Genomic DNA, 21,596 nt, shown 5'->3' with positions numbered 1-21,596 from the left:
TTTATTGAACCGTCCTGCTTTTCCCTACAACTACACATCCCGCCAACACTTTAACATGGCGAAGCGTTCGCTTAGTAACCTTGGTAACACAGCCTTTCTCATCAGTAGTTAATTTGATATTTATACTATCAATATTTATACTTTATACTAAGGCTACATCTGTTTTTTGGTTGTTTGTTTTCTGTACTAAACGACATTTAAAAATTAAGTAGTTGTATTTCACTATGTGCAAAGAACTACATGGGTTATTGGTGACGTAGAAAACGAGAGCCTTCGGTAATAATTCTGCGACTTGAGGCGCTTGTGTTCACGTGCTCAAAACAAGTTTGGTAAGAGGATGATGGATTATTTTAATATTCACTAGTTATATGATATTTATATATATACACAGAAATATCACTGTAAAATAGGCTTGTTGTTTGAAGTATTTATAAAAGTAGTACTGAAATAGTACTTGGTAAGCCGATGCTAGGTATTAGCGGTAGCGACAGTGGGTGAAAACCCCGTTCCTTCATTATTTTCAGTGTGGCGTGATGAAAGTTGAGCTGTGTAAAGTGGTGCGAGGTTGTCGCCTGGGCGTTTGGACCGGGTTTGGGCAGCAACACTCGCTGGAGCTGCCGGGCTGCCTCCTGTACACGCGGTGCGCCACGGTGCCTCATCTAACCCAAGACACCCTCCACACTCTGAGCTGCCTGCCCACAGTGACCCAGGTCACGCTGGACAGCCTGTAAGAACATCCTCTTGGTCTTTTCCCTGTGCCTTTTTGCTTACTATGTTCCATGTACTAATGGCTGCGACTTTAGGCTCTTAGAAAAGCGCTCTATAAGAATGTATTATTATTATTACTATATATAATAATAATAATACTTTGTTGATTTTGCAGTGCAGAGCACCATGAGGTGCTAGAGGAGTTTCAAGAGGGTGTAAGAAAATTTGCAGGTCAGTAAAACTCGTATGACACCTTTTTCACTCTCTGTTCTGTACAGGTTATACATGTCTGAGTGAATGACTCTATGTACATTTAACACATTTGGAAGACACTCTTATGCAGAGTGACTTATACATGGGGATTAAATCTTGGTCCCCATAGGAGAAGCATCGTTATTACCCACTACACTATACCAACCACTAATTGTTCCGTAGCACTGATGGGCTATAACAGCAGATGACCTAGCAGGCGCTAGCAAAAAAAACCATAAAGATTGTTTAGCTAACTGGATCTTTAAAACAATCCTTATAGTACTTTTATAAACATAAATCACTAGGTGGTCAGATGAGATTTAAAAAATATGATCCAGTTTGAATAAAAGAGAATATTACAAAAACAAGTGTACATTCTTATGCTCTGTAATGTAAGCGCACAGCTATAGAAGATGCTGAGTATTGGTAGAATACTAAAACATTTCTTCCTGAAAAATGTGCAGTTGAAGCTAATTTACCACCGTCTACATGTATCGAATAGATAGACATGTATGATGCAATCTCAAATGTATTTTTATATCTGCTGCAAACTGGTGGAGGTTTTTAAGAAGGGTTAGTGCCCTTTACCTGACCTTTACACCCACATGGGAAATGAAAAATGTAATTGGAGTGACCATGTGTTGTTTCTCAGTCGAGGAAACGCTGGTGAGTATAGCAGGAAGGGGTAGCCAGTGTTATTGAAGGAAACTCTAATCATTTTGAGCATGGTTGTCTGCACCTTTCTCAGCTCAGACATTTGTTTGTTTGATTTCATTATGCATCAGCCTTCATCTTCATGACACATAATTGATCTCTAGCCCTGAAGCCAAATCAACTTGGCCCACTCACAGAGATGTCATCACAGTCCCTCTCATCAGTTCAATAATTGGTTCCATTCCATCTGTGAATTAATTTGTCAACAGTTTGAACCAATCATGTGAGGCCTCGGTACTGCAGGTGGCCAGGTTGGCCATTGTAGTCATAATGAAGAAGTGTCCTGGCTGATTGCCTTTGGCTTCAGCCATGCATTCATTTCCTGTTTAGTATCATGCATGCATAACGGTGTACACTCATACTCCTTACACAGAACACTTATCTTTGTATATGTGTGGTTTTCCCCAGTCAGATTCTCTCACTGATTAACCCTCGTGGCCAACCTGCTTTGGGTTGGTCTGGTTGGTGTCTCAAGGTTGCTTAAGGCTTGGTTTACATGCTAGATTTTAATGCTTTTCTTTGTGCATGTGAACACAAACTGAACACTTACTGAAGTTGCTGGTTCCTAAAATGCAGCAATAAATGATTTGCCAGTGACGACACTGCAGTGCTTTAGGTATGTAGAGATGCAGGTTGTGTAATCGTGAAGCTGGTGATGTTTCCGTACAGGCCTGCATGATACTGCTGTCTTCTGTTCCCTCCACGATCCTGCTACTACCTGCCCCACCGGCCACGTCACTAACAAGGTCAGAGTTTGCTAAAGATCCCCTGAAATGGATGTGTAGGGAACGCTTTGTTCAGCTTTCAGAAGCCTCTGGCTCGAAGCTCTTTGTTTAGGATTGTCCCGTAACTGTGCATACATGCTGGCGAACGATTGTGTTTGTTGTGCTGCAGACTGTGTCCGTGTGGGGCAGCGGGGGAAGGATTGAGATGACTGTGGCCAAGTTCATGGCCATGCAAGCACTCATCCAACCAGACTGCTACCAGAGCATGGCGGACGGCGACACCTGGCAGACCAATACCTCACGCAAGAGAGTTCGCAAAGCGGTGGACCGCACCCTGGCTCACCTGGACGAGTGTCTCCTATTGCATCACAAAACCGCGGTAATGCCCACTGCGTTTAAACATTCCATCTCAAACAACCTGTGCCCTACTAGTGCAGAAATCACTACATCACACCACATTTAGTGAGTGCACTTACAAATGCAGAATAACTTTTTTGGATTTTGACCCAAGTTCACACTGCTCTCATGAACATATTATGCTTCACTTATGTATATTGTCCATATTATATTGTGTATATAATTTCCTAGTTATGCATTAACAAAGAAAATTAATTTTAGTGATTAATTTTAATTGCTTCCAGCTTAATTATTAATTGGCTTAAGATATCAAATTCCTGGGGTTGTGAATTGCTTTGACCCGTGAGCTGTGTTATTACTGCTCCACAATGCTTGGATCCTTTACTGCTGACTTTTGTAACATTAACTTTATTAATTGTAATTTGTACTTATGCTGCACAGCACATACTGCATGTGTTCTGTGACATCAGTAACATAACGTTTACAAGTAGGTGTTTATCTGCACTGAGAATAATATTTCTCTGTTACTTTTGTATTTTTTTATGGTCTTTGAAACAACTGTCACAAAAGTACTTCTTTAATCCACATTGTTGTATTTGTATTAACACATGGATTCATGTCTGAGACATTTGGGCATCTGCTGTACACTGTGTGTGTGTAACTTCTCTGTGGAGGATCTTTGGCAGTAATGGGCCTTCCTCTGATCATCATGCTGGTGGTTAACTGTCATGTGGTGGAGGGGAGTCCTCGCACCCTGGACTCACTGCTGCTTCTGCGCTCTCCACCACAGCAGCTGAAGAACACCGCGGTCTTCGGCGTGGTGGAGGGAGGCGATATTCTGGAGGAAAGGGTCAGGTCGGCGCGGGAGACGGCCAAGCGCCCCGTGGACGGATTCGTCTTGGACGGGTTCCAATCTCCTGCTATGGAACAGGAGCTAAGAGGTCAGCTGATCACTGCCGTGACCGCCGAGCTGCCTCTAGAAAAACCAAGGTGAGCATTAGTCTACACTTACCTGTAGAGTCCAATATGCGCACACACATACACACACACAAACACTCTGAGTACCTTTCTCCTTCCTGGTCGGAGGTTGAGTGGGCGTTGTGCCTTCTACTTAGCTTCTCATCGCTTTTCCCTGATTGCATACCCTCAGACTGTCTGAAACGCCCCACCTGCCCGGCTGCTATGGCAACCGCATCACCAGCCAATTGGGGAGGAGGAAGGGTGAAGTTGATGCATGTGCACTGTTCTAAACATGGGGCTGTGGGTTGCGGTGCGTGCTCCATTTTCCTCCTAGCTTTGCTGTAATAAAAACCGGCTTGGGCGAGATGGGGGGGGGGGTCCTCAGTGCGAGAGAGCAGGCTGGTTCTCTGTGGATTCGGAGGTGCGCTTAAGGGTGTTGTTAGGCAGGGCTCTTCTCGGATGCCTGTGGCGGTCTCATTTGAAGGTTTCCCGTGGTAACAGTAGGTTGAAAGGAACTGGAGGAGAGGGGTGGACTCGTGTTGGGGGTCTGCACATGTAACACAGAGCATGTGTGGCCACTGTGGATTTAGGTTTCACTCAAGCCAGAGAGACTGTTGCTGGATCATTTGTAGCCTTGGGGCTGTTGTGGTCATTAATATTTGGACAGTAAAAAGCTGAGAATGAGAACTTGGGTTCAGCCTGTGTGTGCTGAGACAATCTTAAGAAAATCATTAAAGTGATTTATTTTTGGCTAAACTGTGTTTATCCTTATATATCTGCAATATTCCTAGAAACGTCTAGATCTCCTGTGCTCTATAATGTGAACAAAATATTTCTAAACTAATTGCTCTTATCGAAACTCAATCTCTATTAACCACTCAGTTATCCAATCTGTAACAATCAGTTATTTTGCATGTGTGGACATCTTTGGAGGACAGGATGGATGGATGGATGGATGGATGGAGGGAGTGGACTCCTTCGTCGGTAGAGTCAGCAGTGGTATTGATTCCTGTGGTTTTATATGTTCTTTGTTTGTGCTCCGGTGTGCCAGAGCCGTATTGTCTCCTAGTAACCGCTTGTGTACACCTGGTGAACTGCATATATAAGGGCTAAAAGGAGTCCGACATCAACGCTGCCATCAATATATATATAACAATGAGTGTGGCGCTCCAACCGCTGCCTGGGAGGTCACTACTTCAGGTGAATTGGCAATTCCTGCAGAATTGTGTGGAGGATTTATTACAGGTTTGTATGGTCTCCGCTGCCGTGTGCCATCAAGCAGCCCTTGCTGCCTTATTATAATGCTGCCGCATTATTGCTGTCTGAAAATCTAAATTCTAATGTAAGCTCTTAAAATTGATGTTCGTCTTGTTTGTTTGTTTTTTGGTCTATAAATATAGACTATAGACTCAGAGAAAGTGTATTCATACTTCACAACAACCCTGTGACCTTGGCGTTTGGTTCCACTAGTACATTTATAGTGGTCAATCTCTTGCTTCTTCACATCTGAAATGTCACTTGGTATAGCCAAACCACATCAGTTTTCACGACTGGAAGATTTTATGCAGCCTCTGTGAGCTCTTGTTTGCTCTGGGCACAGGCTGCTGCAGGGCGTGGGCCGGCCGGACCAGGTGATCGCGTGTGTGGAAGCCGGAGTGGACCTGTTCGAGGGCTTCTTCCCCTTCCAGGTGACTGAGAGAGGAAGTGCCCTCTGCTTCCAATACAGTGTCACACCGGACCCAGAGGATGCAGGTTCGCCACCCCCTACAGGTTTGGCAGCGTCTTAATACATGCTTTTGAAACCGCAGGATTCACACTTTAACAAAAGCACACCCTTCTGATTCTCTGTCTTCTATCTCTCCCTCATCCTCTAATCTCCCTCTGTCTTTCACCTCTCCCTCCATCTTCCTCTCCTCTCCCCTCCCTCTCTCTCCATCTCTCCCTCCCTCTTCCTCCATGTCTTGCTTCCCGAGTGCAAGAGTGAAACGTGCAGCAGGAAGGTTTGTGGAAGGAAACTGATCATTTTAGCCAAATTAAATACCTGAGTCCATTGATTCTCGCTAAGGTAAAGTGAGTAATCTCAATCATACTGCTTTCTATTTTTGGCAGTCACTGATCACAGCAATTCTGCATGTCCAATGAATAATGTAGTTCTCCTTTATGGGCAAAACATCTCAGCCTCTGAATATGGCAATCGATTGAGTGAGTGATGCAAAGAAGGTATTGCATCAGGCACAGCCAATCAGTTATGTGTTATGTGCGAAGGGTTCAGGGCAGGTCTCGGCCAATTAGGAAGCAGCACAGGGAGGGGAGTGGTGGTGGCTGGCCAGCGACCCCCAGACCCTGCGGAATGTGTTCCATCCACATGCACATCTTCACTCTTCCCCTCACTTGACCCTTTCTTTTCTGTCTCCGACACTCTTTTGTTCCTCTCATCTTCTGTGTTGCTGTTTTTCTCGCTCCTGTTTTGGATGGGGGGGCAGAGGTGTGTGTGTGTGTGTGTGTGTGTGTGTGTGTGTGTGTGTGTGTGTGTGTGTGTGTGTGTGTGTGTGTGTGTGAGAAATGGGTGGGCCCTGTAGACTTCAGCTGACCGGAGCACTCTCACCGAGACTGCACATGATTACACATTTAAAGAAACGAGTGGACAAGCAACTTTCCCGGTTGAATTGGTGTGTGTGTGTGTGTGTGTGTGTGTGTGTGTGTGTGTGTGTGTGTGTGTGTGTGTGTGTGTGAGTGAATGAGCGTGCGTGCAGGCACATATTTACACACTAGGGATCATCATAATGGAATGGAAAAGGTTGTGATCTGTATACATTGAGAAGTTACTTTGTGTGTGTGTGTGTGTGCGTGCGTGCGTGCGTGCGTGTGCGTGCGTGCGTGTGCGTGCGTGCGTGTGCGTGCGTGTGCGTGCGTGTGCGTGCGTGTGTGTGCGTGTGTGAGACAGTGTTGGAGATAAATGGAGAGAGGCCGGCTGTAGAGCATCCCAAAGAGAATGAAGATGGCAACCCTGAAACTATAACACAGTTTGAGATGAATCTGAAGGACATAAGGTAAATGAGGATTAATGTTATCTTTTTTATTACTTTTTGTAATTATCTGATTATGGCCCCTAACACTCTCATTCTTCTATCACTCTCCCTCTAATCTGATCATCTTGATAAAATCACTGGATGGATGGAACCAATATTTCTGGTGACCTTTTGTGTTTTCACAGTATTGCTTTCAATTGTGGAGTCAGATCAGATTAGTGGTTTAAGGCGTAAATAAAGAAAGAGGCTTTAGTTTCGTGTGTGATTCTGAATCCTTACCTCGATTGCCCAAACTGGCTTTATATAGACACAGCCCTACGGGATTTTAGCACAGACTGTACAGCATCCTGATATTCAGAGTCCACTTTTGTCCTCTCTGTTGACTAAATCTGGACCATATGCTGATCTGGAGGTCGGTCCCCTTGCATCCTTCTGAGTGGTGGGTGGATTTAAGCCATGTCTCTGGTGGGTTTAGGCCACTGGCATGAATGCCCTTTGGAGTGTTGTCCATTTCATTTCACTTTCTGGTGAGCTTGAAAAACATGCCAGTGTTGCTATTCAAAGGCTCTTAAATGGTTGGTTTGTGAGTACATTGCTTCAGTAAGCAAAAGCCTTTTGTAGTCTGAACATCAATACTAACTGGCAAAATCATTGATGAACCTTAGCTTTCACCGTGCCACCCCTGCTCAGTGTGTTTCCAGGATAAAATGGTTCATAATTGTGCATTTTGTGTTTCTGGTTCTGACAAAGTCAGTGTTGCGTTTTGTCTTCAGGTACCGTGAAGACTTCCGCCCTCTTGTGGAGGGGTGTGACTGCTACTGCTGCGGGAACCATAGCCGGGCGTATGTCCATCATTTACTGGTGACCAATGAGCTGCTGGCAGGGGTGTTGCTAATGCTGCACAACACTGCCCACTACCTGGGGTTCTTCAGAGCACTGCGGGAAGCTATAAAGCGTGAGCAGCTACAGGAACTCAAGACCGCAGTGACTACAGTGGACTTGAGAGGAAGAAAATGATTAGAAGGACTAATGGGGTTTGGCTGAACATGAAAGAGACGGACCAGAGGAGGGAAGCTTTCAGGCTTTATTATGTTGGTGAATCCATTCCTCCTCACCCAGTGATTCTGCTGACACACGGGCCACAGTGTGTCTCCCTCCCCCGTCTCTGGGGAAGAACAGCAACGTGGGAGTTCTGAGCACCGGGCTTTATCTTCCCATGGTGACAGCGTTATTGGGAAAACACTTTATATATTTGTTTGTGCAAATAAGCGAAAATGTGTTTTACGGCGTTTTTCAGCCAGCGGTTTCATAGACATTTGAGTTGATTTACTATAGCACCTTTGTGCTGAGACTGCTAGCTGTCCCCAGGGTGTTACACCCTTTGTGTGTTCAGATTGTGGTGGCCAGTCTCAGCATTTTGCTCATCTGTGTCTTTTTTTTAATGGCTAAATAAACAGTGGCTCACGGGAGAATGATCCCTACATAAGGAACACATCTGTTCTCATTGTCAGCTATGCTATATGTATGAATGCTTTTGAACCTAAAATTATTCCATTAATCTTATGAATGCTTGTGGCTGTCGTCTGGAGTGGAAAATATACTGATGGGTTTTAGTTCATTATGATGAGAAGTGGGGTGCATTGGTTTACATTATCTTTATGATGTAGTATGTGAGAGGTTTTGGTTTGGTGTGTGTGTGTGAGAAGGGGAGCAGTGAGTATATGCTTGGGTGTGTGTGTGGTTGGCTGTGAATGTGTGACAGTATGTGCCTGGTTGTGCACGTATGGGCGGCGAAGTGTGTGTGTGTCATTCTCTTGTGCGGTGTGACCTTCGAGGGTCAGGTCAGGTCAGGCAACATTTCCAATTAAAGGTGTCTGATTGGCACTTGGAGGCAGGTGGTCCCCATTGCTTGTTTAAGCCAATTAGTGTCGTGGAGGGAGGCCAAGAAGATCATTAAAATGTTCCCTTCACTAAACAGCGTTACAGGGCGTTCCTCTACATTCTAAACTTCACACGTGGTTGAGATGATTAGGCTACTCGGTGAGTGTGCTATTAAATAGCCTGTTAATGCTGTGTGAGACTGACTTCTAAAGCAGGAACACCCTCAGAAAGGAAGTGCAGTTAAGATCTTCTGCTAAGGGATATGCACAGTGTGCAATCGCTCGTATGAACAAATCCATCCCCAAATTACTTCTATGAGCTTGCTGTCTTCACAAATTTTCAAATAATTAGAATTACTTCCGGACGCGGGGGGGATAAGAACAGTGCTTCAGGTGTCATACGTTACATATATAGCTTTCCCCAAGACTATAACTATGGATTCATTGTAATTGTAATTTTTGCCATTAATTTTATTAGTTTAAACATGATGTAAAACCATGTGTGATCCTACCTTGTAAGAGGTCACCAAGGGGCATCTGTTTCGAATGCCTGAACCACCCCAACTAGCTCATCTCAAAACACAGGAACCATAGCTCTGCTGTGGGCTCCACCCGGAAACTTGAACTCCACCTTGAGAAAGCGTACTGGTGGAGAAAGCTACTTTCACGAGCATGTACCCACAATCTCATTCTTCGTCATTACTCGGCGCTCATGACCACAGGTTAGTTAACAAAGCGACCTCAGATGGGAGCTCCTGGAGCTAGTCACATACCTTCTCCAGATCCATCAAACAGATAACCTGAAGTGGCAAAGTTTCATATCCTTCCACTGGGAGCAGGTGAAGAGTTAGCCCACCATTCCACAGCCAGGATGCAATCCACATTTTTCCTCCTGATTCTAATCGACAGTCTATTGATGTCTGCCATAAGCTTTCCCAGACACGCTGGAAGGCATGACCTCTATAGCAGGAGTGGCCAACCTGCGGCTCTTCCCCTGGTTTCATGCGCCTCCCCAGCCGGTCCACTCACCTGCACTAACGGTGTGTCGTGGCCCGGTTACCTCATCAGCTCTGAGGGCGACACACTGATACATCTTTGTGGTGCGCGGTTTGTTTACAAGTCTAGTGAGCCGCTAATACGTTTAAAACCGGCGAGGTCGAAAAGGTGAGACTAGCAGCATGAACTATCTGTGATATTGTGATTGTGTTTTGAAACTCGTTAGTGAGACGCGTGTAAAATGTAATGTCTTCTGTCACGTTTTGGAATAAATCACTTACGAGGTGCAGCAAAGGCACCGCACACGACTGAGGGAGCTTCAAAACTACTGACACTGTCTGTTCTCTTCTTCCTAAAGGTGAGCGCAGGTCAGTGGCATTGTAACGAGTGTTGATAACGGAGTTTATCCACTTTTTACTTAAAAAACAACAATTGCGTACATAACAGAGCTCGTAGAGTGCATGCTTGAGCAACCTCGCCGTGCGTGGCTCACCTCCAACCGTTTCAAAGTACTGAAGCACATCACGACTTGCGATTATATCGAAGTTTGTGTTTGTTTTTTTAATGTGCTGTTCGCTTAGCTTGAGTTCACCCCGGTATTTTCGTCAAACGCACATGATGCGTGAGATGAAAACACCGCTTCCCAGTCAGACCAATATTTCATTAAACAATTTGTGTCAGGTTTGCTCTCAAAATGGCAGGAAAAAATCACAGTAAAACAAAAACATGATTAAGAGAGGACATTTTTAACAAAGTAGGCAGCCCTAGCCTGGGGTGGGAAAGAGAGAGAGAAAGAGAAAGGGATGGGTGATGTTCAAGCGTGCCCATGTGTATGATGTGGCTTTGCTGTAACACAGTAAAAAAAAAAAAAGTGGCTCTTGATCTCTGACAGGTTGGCCACCCCTGGTCTATTGTTTCCCTTTGAAAAATGGCGACTGCCACACCAGTTTGCCAGTCTGAAGGTACTGTTCCCAAGGGCCATGGGATATTGTAGAGGCATGTCAGCTAAAATACGCCCCAGAACATGGGTGAATTTAATCCATCCCTGGTGCCATGCTTCTTTGAAGATTTCCAACTGCTGCAGTGACTTTGTTCAGAGTGATGGAATCTGACTCCTGGTAGCCCCTGGTCCTGCCTTCTGCAGAGAAGGCATGTTTCTCACATTAAGAAGTTCCTCAATGTTCCATCCAACACCCAAGAGTATTCTCAGTCAAGATCAGAGCTTAACCGTCCTTGCTGAGTGCAGCTTGTGTGGTGTCCATCTTCCTCCTCCTCCTCCTCACAGCATTTTCAGAACTGTCTGAGCTGTCACTGCATTTTTCAGTCATTCTCCAAACTCCTCCCATGCTCTGAATTTTTCTTATGCAACTGTACAAGCAACAAACCTTTTCGCCTTCTGGTAATCTTTATTTATTTCTGGAGTTCCCCAATCCCAGAAAACCTCAATCCCTCAAGATTGGTCTCCACCACCAGGTTCTTGTGTTGCTGCCATGTGGAAGCAGTTTGAAGTAAGGATGCAACACACCTGTGCCGCTGCCACTTCAGTGCACTGAGACCTGGAGAGTAGTACGGGATTATCCCCACACGGACCAACGCACTCGGAAACCATCGACTGTCTCCTTGCACTTTCAACACTACACCCTGCATCCTTTGGAACTTTATATGAATACTCACAAACACAGACCAGGGTTATTCATTCATTCTGTAATGTTTTTCTACTTCTGACTTCCTACTTCTGACTCGCCTTCTGTAAATACAGTATACTCTATATAGTATAGTATATTCTACCCACCAACTTACAATTGTAACTTGCACTAATTTCAAATCACTGATCACTGTCATTTTGTTTAAGATTCATTTGTATTGTAGGCAGCAGATCTGCTCTGTTGCTGCCTATTCTGCAAATGTATGTTTTGCTGCTTTGTGAAGACAGCAAGCTGTCAATGAAATTTCATTATAATCACAGATAATGACAATAAAGACTGACAGGTAGTGACATGTTTTTGGCCACAATTATGCGTAGCTTCTTTGAAAATTGAGGTCTTGAACAGGGTTCAATCAAACTCCATATCAACCACCTCCCTTGGAACATGCAAGCTCTTTCTTGGAGGTGGGAGTTCAATTAATTCCCGACTTTCCTTTGCATGTCAGTTAACGGATCAGCACCTCATCTCTTCTCCTTGGTGTCCAAAACACATGACATAACCGGAACGTCAGTCGAACTTTACCCCAAGGTGTTCTGGTATCAAGTGATAAGCAAGCTATTAACACCAATAAGGTGAAATGTGAAGGTTAATGACAAACCATGGAGGCTGTTCCTCAGTGTCACAGTCCTGTGTTCCTCACAGTCATCACAAGATGTTTAACCACACCCAAGTCAGCACGGCAGGACATTTTCCACATGAGTTTTCAGTCATCTAGGATGTTGTTCCATTTACCTCTGACATATTCTCCTATGATATATATATATATATATATATATATATATATATATATATATATATATATATATATATATACATATATACAGTTGTGATCAAATTTATTCAACCCCCAATGCTGCGAAGGGTTTTATGGAATTCAGTGCACATTTGTAATTGTGTTCATAATGAAATCTTACAAGGACTTGTTAAAGAACTAAATGCAACTAAGATAGCATCAATTTTTTTTGTCATAAAGTATTAAATGGCCTTTTTGTGATTTCTTCATTGACACAATTATTCAACCCCTTTACGACTACCACTCCTAAGAACAGAGGTTCATTCCAGTGTTTTCCATCAGGTATTGAAAACATCTGTGGATGTCAACGAGCAGCAATCAAGCATGATAAGCACCAATTAGGCAGATTTAAAAGGACTGTGATACTCAGCTCCTTCTAGACATCTACTGGTGTGTTTCCAAGCATGGTGAAGGCAAGAGAATGGTCCCAGAAGACATGAGAAGAGGTTATTGCTCTTCACAAGAATGGCAATGGATATAAAAAGATTGCGAAGTTGTTAAATATTCCAAGAGACACTATCGGAAGTATCATTCGCAAGTTCAAGTTAAAGGGCACAGTGGAAACGTTACCTGGTCGTGGCAGAAAGAAGATCCTGACCGCGACTGCTGTGCGCTACCTGAAGCGAAATGTGGAGAAAAATCCCCACGTGACTGCTAAGGAACTGAAAAAAGACCTGTCAGATGTGGGCACTGAAGTTTCAGCTCAGACAATAAGGCGCGCACTGCATAACGAAGACCTCCATGCCAGAACGCCCAGACGCACCCCCTTGCTGACTCCAAAGAACAAGAAAAGTCGACTGCAGTATGCCAAAAGTCATGTGGACAAGCCACAAAGATTTTGGAACAGTGTACTGTGGTCAGATGAAACTAAATTAGAACTGTTTGGGACAATGGACCAGCGCTATGTTTGGAGAAGGAAGAACCAGGCTTATGAACAAAAGAACACCTTGCCTACTGTGAAGCATGGCGGGGGGTCAATTATGCTTTGGGGCTGTTTTGCTTCTAATGGTACAGGAAAGCTTCAACGTGTGCAGGGTACCATGAATTCCCTTCAGTACCAGGAGATCTTGGAGGAAAATGTGATGGAGTCAGTCACAAACCTGCGGCTTGGGAGACGTTGGACCTTCCAACAGGACAATGAACCGAAGCACACATCCAAGTCCATTAGAGCATGGTTGAACATGAAAGGCTGGAACATTCTAGAGTGGCCATCGCAATCACCAGACTTAAATCCAATTGAGAACCTCTGGTGGGACCTAAAGAAGGCAGTTGCAGTGCGCAAGCCTAAGAATGTGACTGAACTGGAGGCTTTTGCCCATGAAGAATGGGCTAAGATACCCATAGGTCGCTGCAAGACACTTGTGTCAAGCTATGCTTCACGCTTGAAAGCTGTCATAACTGGAAAAGGATGTTGTACTAAGTACTAAAAAATAATGTCACTAGGGGGTTGAATAAAACTGATAATGATGTGAGCACAGTAAAGACATTTGTGGTTATTCCATCATAAATATTATGTTATGTTTGTCTAATTTATAAGTGCCTCTTTGATATAATTGTAAATAAGATGACTGAAATGATCAAAATCAATGTCAAACTGGCCAAAACACTTTATTTCAGTGGGGGTTGAATAAATTTGATCACAACTGTATATATATATATATATATATATAAATCTTCTCTTGCTCTGCTGCTTTTGGGCAGTCTGTGAGGTCAGGCTATGGGAATAAAGGTTGTGGGTGTCTGCTGATGGAGGACAAAGGTTATCAGAGTAGGTCAGTCAGAGCGAGTGACCTCTGGAACGGCTCTTCATCTGTTGGCTACAAATTGTTGTCTCCCTCATCCCACTAGTCATCTGCTGTATTATATATGATAAAATGATCCGGGGTTGCATGAGTTATACCTCTAGTGTAATGACAATGAATGCAGCTGTGATGATGCTGAGAATCCTGGGTCTTTGGGCCCATTATCAATCTATTGTAGCTGCAGCACAGGATGAATGATTATGGAAAGGTCAAAGAGGTTTGAAATGTCTGTCAATTCACCAGAAGCTGCCATTCTTTGTATTGAACCTCATTATGAGAAATATTTTAATGCATGCAGTATTTAACACAATCAAATGTCTACATTTTAAATAATTGTTTGCCATCTGCTATTGTATTGCCTTGCTGATTGGTAGAAAAGAAAGGTATGGTTCATCAAAAAACATGACCTATAGTAGTTGTCTACCTGTCACCAAAGTGAACGTTTTTTTTAACGTATTTTTTAAAGGGGTAAGACCATTGAATAAGTGGAATTCTGTGACAGTCATTTTGTCTTGTAACACTTTTCCTGTGGAATTCATTGTCTGTTATCACACTTACCCTAAACATCAGTCTACTGTCATGCTTAACTGGGAAGGCATCTAAGAGCATAACGTGTTTGGAAAGGACAAAAATAGATTCTCTGATGAATTCTTCTGAAATCAGTAGCTTCCGTCAGCTGCACTGTTCCAGTCATTGTTCAGGAAAGATACTCGATTCATTAAAACTTGAAAAACTTAAGGCATCAACAGCCTTTTGATCAATGTGTCTGGAGAGACTGTGTGTCTGTCTAAATGCCTTCAGGCTGAATTAGGTCTCAGCAGATAACAGAGACAAGTTTTTAGGTGAAGCAAACATACCTTCATGTTGCCTTCACACCCACATTCCACCACAATGCATTTTGATACATTTAATACATTGCTGATATGCAGCAATGGAATTTCACATGTAGGATTTAATAAAAATCCCTTTATGTTCACAATAAGAAGTTTTCCTTTGTTGATTTTTAACAGAAGAGCTTTCCATGAATGCATATATTTTAGTGACAGTAGTGGGAGAGGAATTGGCATGTCCTACGATGATGGGGTGGTTTTCTCCTAGCCAAGCAGAAAATGGGTGTCTGCACAGAGATGGGCTAAAGACTTACCTACTACACCATGTCTGTCCTCCTGCTTTATAACATTGAAACATACAGGAATTTCTGGAATTACCAGCTTGGAGACATTGAAGAAAGGTCAGGAAGATGAAGAAGATGATCAGTGTTGCACGAAATGAGGAAATAAGAGTCTGACCTGTGGGATTATGTCCATATAGGGAAACCGCAGATTATACAACAGAATCGAAATTGAGTTTGAAATAAGGTCTCTCAATCTAGTTATCCTGCTGAACAGGGACGTTATGCTCTTCAAGAGGATTTAAGAAAATGCCATTCATGAAGGCTTAAGGTCACTAAGGGATTTAAGATCAATAAAAGATTGAATGGTCTATAAGCAATGTCAGAAGAGCCGGAGTACAGGTGCTGAGTAATACGTTTGCCCTTGGCTCTAGATCAGTTTCTTAGTTAATATGACCAAGATATTCTAACCTTAACAATAATCTAGACCATAATAACACGTCAGCTATGGCCTTCTTTTAACACCCTATTCACTAGACCTGGCTCTTGGATTTAGAGGCAGATTCTGTCATTACAGCTGGTGCAATGCTTTCACCTTCAAAATGAACGCAGATGCAGACTAGCACCTCCCGCATCAGCACCACCCGTTTGGTCACTTCAAGAGCTGCGCCCCTCACATGCCGTCCCCTCCAGGGTGGGAGGAGCTAGTCACGACTGGGAGGGTTGGGTGTAAATGTGTCCAAATGGGGCGCGTGTCCTTGTTTCTGTCCCAGCGAGAACGATGTATGGGACACAGGCCAGGGAGCCAGCAGCATGCTGAAATCGGGCCACGTAGCTGGGTTGGTGGGGGAGTTCGGCTGCCTGAGAACTCATTGGTCTGGGCTGGGGGACCCACCGCACAAGGGGTACATTATTTCTTGTGTGGAAAAAAGCATACTTGAATTCCCCTTCTTTATCATATGAGTCAGTACCCAGAGTGCAACTTTAAAGGCAACATAACATATAATATCATTATTTATCTGCACACAAGTTTAAAATTGCTCTGGGAAAAGCATAACTGTGTTATTGGGAAGTGACTTTGGAAGTTCATTTTAGGTAAAGCTCTGACTTATCTAGACTATTGTTTATAAATTTGGCTGGTCAAGAGCTCAACTAGGAAAGGAGTCTCCTGACGTACAGGCTTGGTTTCCTGATGCAGACTGAAGCTTCACTGCGGCACTTTGGTCCTGTGCTAAATCATCATTATCGTTGTTGTTGTTGTTGTCGTCATATAATACGTTGTTGTTGTTGTTGTTGTCATATACTACGCTCAGCCTTTGTTTGGTACTCAGGGCTGTTTCAGACATGTTTTGGTCCCCTCATGACCCTTTTTGTAACCAGAGAGTATTTGTATGAGTAACTCTCATTTACTCATTTACTTACTGTGATGTGTTTACGAAACTAAAGGACTAAGATTATTTGACATTATTTTACTGCATTTATTTATCTGAGTGTTTTCATTTTTTAGTTCAAAGACTATCACAGCATTCAGTGCACTGTACCCATTCTGGGCAGGTATGTCTCTGTCCTTTAAAGGTTACATCAACATTAAAGGAAACAGTAAACATTTCCGAAAGGTCCAGACTTCCTTTTAAACTCTGGCTGTTAAGAGAAAAACATATAATGCATGAATAAATATCAGCAATACATTTGTGCATCAGGCATTAAAAATAAATCAAATGCAACGTTAACACCAAAAACAAACTCATTTATGAAATCATATATACTCTGAATTATATATACACATATTTCCTCTTACATAAACCAATTATGTGGTCAGATCAAGGGACGCAGTAGGTGGGTCTTTTGACTTTGATCTGAAAGAATGTTTAATGATTGTTTCCAGAGTCCTTGTGATAAACAGACACTTCACATGCAGTGTGAAGAGCTGCCCTTTGTCTGAGTGGTGCTGTGTACCAGTGCAGGAACTTTTCTAACCTTTCTACACAAAACACAATAACAACTCTCATGGTTCAGACAGTCTAAGTTTTATCATGCAAGATGGATCCTCAATCCAAGTGCTGAATAATAATAATAAAATAATATTAATGTTTATTTGTATAGCACCTTTCATATGCAACTCAGAGTGCTTTACAGAATCTATAGACATAAAATAAATAGATGAAAACAAAACTAATAAAATTATAACCCATAGAAATTTCCTAAGTAAAATGCAGAACTAAACAAAAAGGTTTTGAGGCTCTTCTTGAAGGTGTGCAGGGATGAAACCTCTCTGAGCTCCTCAGGAAGAGAGTTCCAGAGTTTAGGGCCATAGTGGCTGAAAGCACCCTCTCCAATCTTTAACTGATGTCTGCGCGCAAAAACCCTGCCTAGGGTTACGGTGCACTGCACAATGCACCAGTATACTTCATCTTCTGTCTTCAAAAATGAATCTTTATGAATGAATTTTTTGTGTGTTCTCACTACACTAGCACCCTGTGTGCCTGTGCAGGCCCCTCCTACAACTGCGTTGTACACAAGGAGGCCCCTCCATTACACAAGGAGGTGTTGCAGTGCAGTTCGTTTTCTGTACCACAGAGAGTGGGAGACAGGGATGGACAGGCCTTACTGTGTGAGTGTGTCCACATGAGGGATAATCACATAAGTATGTATGAGGAGGAATGTGGTACTGTGGTGTTTTGGCTGCATGTGGACCTGCTAGTGCACACGTTATTGATCTAGTGAATTATCTCGGGCGACAGCTGCATGGTGTGGATGTTGATTTATTTGTACATGCACCCTCCAGTCTAGAGTTCTGTAGCTGCAGATCTTGTGTATTAATCCACAGGTCTAGATCCTCCAGTCTATAACAGCTAATGAATTCAGATCCTGCAGCTGGGACCCACAATCAAATGAGAAGGGACATCGGCAGCTGGAAGAGAAGCGGAGAGTCCGAAGGTTAGAAGTAGATTAAAAAACACACACACCCACACACTTCATCTGTCAGCCAAGAAATGTAACTTTTGGGGTATGTGTGTGTTAGTTTGGAAGGTTTTCCCCATCTCTCCTCCAGCTGTAGCTTGTCTGAACCGGGGCGTGCCTTCAAACATCACTGTGCTAAGACACAGACATGATGGCTCCACACAGCATCAGTCTCCCAGGCTGTCATTAGTTTTCACACATACACCTAAACATGAGGAAAATATGACAGCAGTAATAACACTGATGTTGATGTAGGCTGCATACTTTGTAACAAAGTGTTGGCAGAGTGTAGAATCAGCAAGAATTTCCTCCTGTCTCACATCTGCCAAAGCAGATATGATGCAGTGATATATTCTGAAGCATTAAAAATTAAATGAAAAATGCTAAATTTTAATAAAACTTGTGAAAAATGCTAAAATGCTTACCACAAAACAAAGTTAGCCTGTTTTTACGCAGCCTTTAATAAGAATAGATTGTCCCATTGTGTGGTGACTGGACCGCACCGTTTTACTGCAGTGCTGAATCAGCAGACCAGAGTGTGAAAGGAACAGTTCGTGTTGCTGCAAAGATGTTTGCAACCAAAACATATTTTGTAGTGTGGAGGAAGGTTTGGGGGGGGGGAGGCAAATACTTACAGATTCCGGTTCAGGAGAGGAGACGGGGGGGGGGGGGGATAAGGGGGGTTGCCAGCAAGCCAGCGGCTAAGTAAAACAGGAGAAATTTTAGTAAAGTGCTTTAATGTCTGTAGTTCAAAGTATAACACTGGCAGAGCCTATAGCTCTGCATGCGTTACTATTCAAACAAGTGATCATAGAAAATGGACGATCCTGACGATCCTGGTTTAAGACAAACAATGTCTGCTTCCATATATTACCTTTTATCCCTTGCTGTCTCCATCCTCTCCACGCAGTAAAATTACTACTGTGTCTTATTATCTGCTTTGGTCATTATTTACGATCCAACATTGTGCCCACACGAGCGGCTGAGTGCTGCTGTGCATATGTGGGACTGGATGGACATGTGCGGGCACATATGTGGGAGTAGATGTATATATGTGTGTGTGTGTGTGTGTGTGTGTGTGTGTGTGTGTGTGCGAGTTAAACAAGACAATGAAAACAGTTAAACCACCCCCACAATAAAAAAAATTTAAATCCCACAATCATGTGACTACTGTTTTGACAACTTTAGATCTAATGTAATGGTAATTGTTTTAGTTATGGATTTTACTCATGGGAAGTAAGTTTAAAGAATGAAATCTAAGGAAGCTGATTCCCGCCACAAATGGGCCTCTATAGAACTCTGATGAAGGGACTTAAGGCAAGGGGAGTGAAAACAATCGACACTCACGCTTTCACACGCTTGGTCACTCCTTTTTCTCGTGTCACACGTTTTCTGCTTGTATGAAGCAGAGTCAACCCCCCCCCCCCCAAGTTGCACAATGCGTGTACAAAGAAGTGTCCTATATAGAGAGCGCGTGACGATGCACTGACAGAAGGATGGTTATCTTTGGAAAAAAGGACGGTGAAGTGACCTCGGTGCTGTCCCACCATCTAGGCGTCCCAAGCTGTGATCAAGAAGAACCGTGCGCACATTCCATCATTAATAGACAACTGCTTTAGCTAACAAGGTAACGAAAAACGTCAGATTGGATCTCACCTCTTCTATTCCCTCTCTCGTGGAGTTAGTATCTTCACGTGGCTCCTTCCATAACTTTACTCCCTCAAAAACATCTCAGCTTAGGTCTCAGCATGCCTGTCTAACGCCTCATCATGGATGGCTGTCTGGATTATAAAACTGAATCCCAGTAATGCTATAATCTGGACAGCTCCTTTTAGAGTTCCTTGATCTTGCCCTCCAAAAATGCATAAAACCTGGACGTGGCTTTGGCCAGGCAGCTTTTTGTCACAAGGGAAACAATTAGAAATAGGTGGGAATGCTAACAGGGGGCGGAGTTACAAATGGAAGGGGCGTGGCAGGAGAAACACATGGGAAACCAAAACATAGACAAATGGCTAAATAAACAAAAGGTACACTTGACAGGTGGGGGCGGGGCTAGACGTGACACTGTTCTTCTCTGTCCATGCCTCTTCTATGACTCAGATATGCACGTTTCATACGTACAACATCAAGATGATTTAGGCAGATGATTTACGTCACTGCATGGCTGAGTTCCCTGTATTGGCTTCCTGTAGTTGCCTGCATCATATTTAAAACCCTGACGCTGCCTACAAAGCCAAAAATGTACTTTCTTTTTCCTCCGCCCACCTGCACGCACTAGCCTCACCATATACTATTTCCTGCACCCCTTGTACCTGTAGGTACAGTCATTTTGAACCACCACCCCTCAAGGCACAGGGAAGACAAGAATTTGTTGTGTACTAGTCTCCAGATGGTGGGATGAACTTCCACTACCTGTGTTTACAGAGTCCCATGCTGTCTTCTAGATTGAAGACTCATATCTTTGAGAAGCACTTGAATGATCCATAGCAACTTCAGGGTACTTGAAGGCACTAATCATTAATGTCAGCACACGAGCAAGTTAAATACTGTCCTTATAATTCTGTTTCACAGCAACAAATAAGGCACCAAATTCAACCTTTCAAAACCCTTTCACGTGTCCCACAATTCAGAAAACACTCTAAATATAACTCAGTTTCTTCTGAGTTATATTTAGTTATGCTGATGCTCTAAAACTCACCCTCAAGTTTTCTGAAAGTCTTTCAGACAATTCTCCCCCCTCCACCCCCAAAGCTGCTTTTATACTAATAATATTCTTTTAGATTTAACAACCCAGGAGTGACTCTGCTTCCCGGGGAGGCTGAAGAAAACCCCCCTTTCAAACCCTCACCATGTCCTACAACGTGGACCTCAGAGAGCATGCTGTGCAGATGCCTCACTGCTTGGTTTGAGAGCTGCTCTGATCTGGACTGCAATACCTTGCGGAGAATAGTGAGCTACCAGCAACACTGTAGATCAGGGATGTCAAAGTCAAATACACAGAGGGCCAAAAAACCAAATTTGCTACAAGTCGAGGGCCGGACTGGTTCAATGTTTATTAAAACATATTGAAATGATTGCACATAGCCTAACACAGTGTATATTATTTAATGCTTAAATGAATAAAGCAATATTTCTTATGGATCTGTCAGTAATTTCAAGTGAAAACATTTTTCAACAAGCAAACAGATAAAAACAAACTTCCTTCAAAGAAAACATGTTCTGTACATTAAATGAATTAATAAATGAGTAAAGGTTTGAAAAGTGCTGGAATTTAGGCTAAAGTACTTGAAAATGCTTGAAATTGTAACTACTTCGTTTCACAACAAATATCTGACTGAACAGTTCTCTTGTATTACGTTAACAAATACGAGCCTCTTGTAATTCCAGGACGAAACATGAGAGAACGTGAAGACGTTAAGATCGTGCGTTTTGAAAATAAACAACCATTAAATAATGTGAATAAAAAGCGAATTATTTCGAATAATTTCGAATAGATGTATAAATATTTAACTTTATTAAGTTTAACGTGCTGGTGCGCGCAAAGTTACAAAATTCGAGAGGTGCACGACCTCGCGAATCGACAGCGCGCGACGCCCTCGCCC

At 43.1% G+C, this 21,596-nt stretch overlaps 1 protein-coding gene across 3 annotated transcripts; it reads left to right on the top strand.

The window, feature by feature from the left end:
- Positions 1-172: 172 nt before the first annotated feature.
- On the top strand, positions 173-8,235 carry qtrt2 (queuine tRNA-ribosyltransferase accessory subunit 2). 3 transcript variants are annotated; one of them, XM_077012677.1, is made up of 9 exons: positions 173-329; positions 525-727; positions 884-939; positions 2,344-2,420; positions 2,569-2,778; positions 3,550-3,746; positions 5,317-5,486; positions 6,661-6,766; positions 7,519-8,235. In XM_077012677.1, exons 2-9 carry the CDS (start codon positions 534-536, stop codon positions 7,760-7,762), a joined length of 1,254 nt encoding a protein of 417 aa, XP_076868792.1. In that variant the 5' UTR covers positions 173-329; positions 525-533; the 3' UTR covers positions 7,763-8,235. The 3 variants fall into 3 exon arrangements, with proteins under 3 accessions (XP_076868792.1, XP_076868793.1, XP_076868791.1); XM_077012678.1 differs by having other exon boundaries at positions 3,547-3,746; positions 5,317-5,468; XM_077012676.1 differs by having other exon boundaries at positions 3,547-3,746.
- Positions 8,236-21,596: the final 13,361 nt, after the last annotated feature.

The sequence above is a fragment of the Brachyhypopomus gauderio genome, chromosome 7 (assembly GCF_052324685.1).
Source record: "Brachyhypopomus gauderio isolate BG-103 chromosome 7, BGAUD_0.2, whole genome shotgun sequence".
In the NCBI taxonomy this organism is placed as follows: Eukaryota; Metazoa; Chordata; class Actinopteri; order Gymnotiformes; family Hypopomidae; genus Brachyhypopomus; species Brachyhypopomus gauderio.
Note: the sequence above shows the minus strand (reverse complement) of the source record. Positions and strands in the feature narration are given on the sequence as shown.